This window comes from Camarhynchus parvulus, chromosome 29, assembly GCF_901933205.1.
Source record: "Camarhynchus parvulus chromosome 29, STF_HiC, whole genome shotgun sequence".
Lineage (NCBI taxonomy): Eukaryota > Metazoa > Chordata > Aves > Passeriformes > Thraupidae > Camarhynchus > Camarhynchus parvulus.
In genome coordinates this window covers 332689-336072 of record NC_044599.1, presented here as the reverse complement: position 1 = coordinate 336072, position 3384 = coordinate 332689, and the positions used below count along the sequence as shown (strand labels likewise).

General features: G+C 49.8%; 1 protein-coding gene across 1 annotated transcript; it reads right to left on the bottom strand.

Moving 5' to 3' along the window:
- Nucleotides 1-251: 251 nt before the first annotated feature.
- On the bottom strand, nt 252-2922 carry HOXC9 (homeobox C9). Its single transcript, XM_030967267.1, is given in 3 exon segments — nt 252-496; nt 2377-2458; nt 2461-2922. Coding segments are annotated over 3 exon segments (789 nt in total).
- Between the last annotated feature and the right edge of the window lie 462 nt (nt 2923-3384).

Below are 3384 nucleotides of genomic sequence, written 5' to 3'. Positions count from 1 at the left end.
TCGCATTTTAGAAAAGCCTCGAGCCCCCAAACCTCTACCGCTAAACATTCATCCGCACATTCAAAATCAGAAACATTTCACCCCTTTTTTTTTTTCATTTTCTCTTTTTTTTTCCTGCTTTTTTTTTTCTCGCTGTTTCTTTTTCCCTCTCCACCCTCGTTTCTCTCCGCCGAACTTTTTTTTTTGTTGTTGTTGTTGTTAATTTATTATTTTTTATAATGTTTTTATTATTATTATTATTATTATTATTATTATTGCTGCTCCTTATCGCTTTTCTCTTTATTCATTTTCTTCATTTTCATTCGCCTGTTCTGAAACCAGATTTTGACCTGGCGTTCCGTGAGGTTCAGCACCCGCGCCACTTCGTACCTCCGGTCCCGCGTGAGGTACATATTGAATAAAAACTCTTTTTCCAGTTCCAGGGTCTGATATTTTGTGTAAGGGCATCGTTTCTTCCTCGTGGAGCGCGCGTGAATCCAATTTGCCACGGGGTTGTCTGAGAAAGAAGATTTTTTTATATATATATATATATAAATTTTTTTAATTTTTTTGGAATATTTTGTAATTTTTTTTTTTTTTATATTTTAGGGGGGAAATCAATGTACAAAATTTGCCTTTTTTTTTTTCTTTATTAATTTCTCCCTCCCCCTTCCACGCCCTACAGCCAGAACCTGTTTAATTAGCAGCTCTTACCTAAATATTTTAAGTGACCTTCGCAAGGGTTTAATCTGTTTATTTTGGAGGGGGCCGCTTCCTTTTCTCTTTTCGCTGCCGTTATCACTTTTTGTTTTCTTTTTTTTTTTATATTAAAAAAAAAAAAAACTTCTGTAAAAATTTAAAAAATATATAATAATAATAAAAAATAAAAACAAAAGCGGCGCGCCGGGTTTAAAATAATAATAAAATAATAATAATAACGATGCACATGGCTGCTGCTGCTGGCGGTAATCGAGGAACAAGTCATAAAAAGTCAAAATTCCCACCATTTCATAGGCCCATAAACTCTTTTTACAACCTCAGCTCGCCAAGACTTTCCCCAGAAGCTCCCGGACCTGCAAAGCCGCCTTGGCTTTTTTAATATCTCCGGCATGACACGCGGGGTGCCGCAAAAAATCCGATTTTTTTTAGGTTATTTTTTGGGGGGTTTTTGGCGTTTCTTAAATGTAATTTTTCGAGGGGATTTCACGGCGCGGGTGCGCGGCCGCGGCTTTTCCCCGCGGGAGGGTTTTGGGGTGATTTGGGGCGTTTCGGGCAGCCCGGGGAGGGTTTTGCAGCCCCGATTGCCCGGCCCGGCTGGCACCGGCCCGGCTGGCACGGGAGAGCCCCGCCGTGCCCCGGGGCTGCCGCCCCAAAATGCCCCAAAACCGACCCGAAATCCCCCAAAAACGCCCCCAAATCCCCCCCAAACGCCTTCAGAGCCTCCCCGGCTCCCCTCGGCCGCGTTTTGAGGCGATTCCAGGCGATTTTCGCTCTCTCAGCAGCGGCCGTTACCTGCTCACTGCCCCTGGGAAAATTCGGGTTTTTTGCTGATTCTTGCTTTGAATTTTGGGGGTTTTTTTGGGGGGTTTGGGGGTTTTTTTAAGTTCTCCCCTCCCTCCTCAGCAGCTCCTGCGCTCGCCGCCTCCTGCCCCCCTCAGCTGGCCCTAAAATCCCGATTTTTCTCCCCATTCCTGCCTTGCCCCCTGGCCAGGCTTCACCTTTCCCTTCATTCCCACGTGGAGGATTTTTCTTTTTTTTTGGGAGGGGGGGGGGGATAATCCAGGAATATCCGCGCCGCCGCAGCTTTTATTGATTTTTCCAGGAGATAAAGGGGCGCCTCTGCCTTCACCCTGAGATGTTCCCTTCCCCTCCCTAAAACAAATAAATTTAAAAAAAAAAAAAAACAAAATCCGCCCCCACATCCGCACGCTCGCTCGCAGGCATCCCCAAACTCTTCCTCGTTCCTGGAAAGTGGGAAAGGAATTTTTGGGAGCCAAGGACGCTTCTCCCTCTGCTTCACCCCCCTCTCGCACGAGCACGCTCTTCCCTTGGAATTATTAATTATTATTATTATTATTATTATTAATTATGTTGATTTAAAGTGGGAGGGGGGGAGGAATCAAAGCAGCCCCGTCAGCAGAGTAATTTAAAAACAAAAAAAGGGAAAAAATATAGAAGAATAAAAGGGGGATTAAAAATTTTTTAAAAACCCCAAAGAGCCCGAAACAAAGTGGACTCGCCGAAACCCCCAGACCCTTCCTGCGGCTCTGGAGTTTTAGGGTCGCGCTCTGTCCCTCTCTCTCTCTCTCTCTCTCTAAGGTAATTTCATTTTATTGAGTGGGGTCCTGGAAGCCGTAATGCCTTCCGCGGTCGTAAACAAGAATGACTTGGACTTACTGGGGTCTAATTCGTGCTTTTCTTCTTTGTGTTTGCCGGCAGCGATGGCCTCGGACTCGGGGGAGGACGGGACGTTCTGCGCGCCGCTCGCTCCCGCAGCTCCCCGGGAGCCGCGTACACGAAATCCGCGTAGGCGGCGCGGCCGTCGGCGGGGCCGCACTCCGCCCTGCGCGGCGGCCCGAACGCGTCCGCCTTGAGCCCGTAGGGCCGAGCCCCGAAGGCCGGGAAGGAGACGGCCCCGGCCAGCGGCTCCAGCCAGGTCCGCACGTACCTGGGCTCGGCCGCCTGCGGCGCGTAGGGGCCCGCGGGGTGCGGGTGCGGGTGCGGGTATCCCACCGAGGGCTGCGAGGGCACGGGCGCCCACGAGGTGGTGAACACGGCGGGTTTGGGGGCGAAACTGCACGAGGGGAAGTCGGCGCAGTCGGGCACCAGCGCTGCGGGGCGAGCGGCGCCGGGGCCGCCGAAGCGCGGGGCCAGCAGCTCCTCGTTGTCGGGGCCGATCAGCGAGTCCACGTAGTAGTTGCTGATGGGGCCCGAAGCCGACATGGTTCGCTCGCCCCCTCTTTTACATTCATCGGATTATTGTATGAAGTGTATGTGTACTTTTTATCTGCTCATAGAACAATCAGGGCAGGTAATTATTTTTTCAGCCGTTCCCACCGCGCCATTGGCTGCCGGCCTCACGTGATTGTATTTACCCAAAAATATCGCCCGGATCAATCCGCAGGGCTTTTTTTTTTTTTTTTTTTTTTTTTTTTTTTTTTTTTTTTTTTTTTCTTTCCCTTTCCCCCTATCCTCTTCTCTCTCTTTTTTTTTTTTTTTTTTTTAATCTAATAACGCCACCCGGCTTTTCCTTAAAAAAAAAAGCGGCTGGAAAGGGGGGCGGAGATGGGGAGGAGGAGGAGGAGGAGGAGGATGCCGGGCTCGGCGGCCGGGGATGCTCAGCCCCGCGGGCTGGGAGGGGGGAGATCCCGCCCGAGGCTGCGAGCGAGAGGCAGCGAAGGTGGA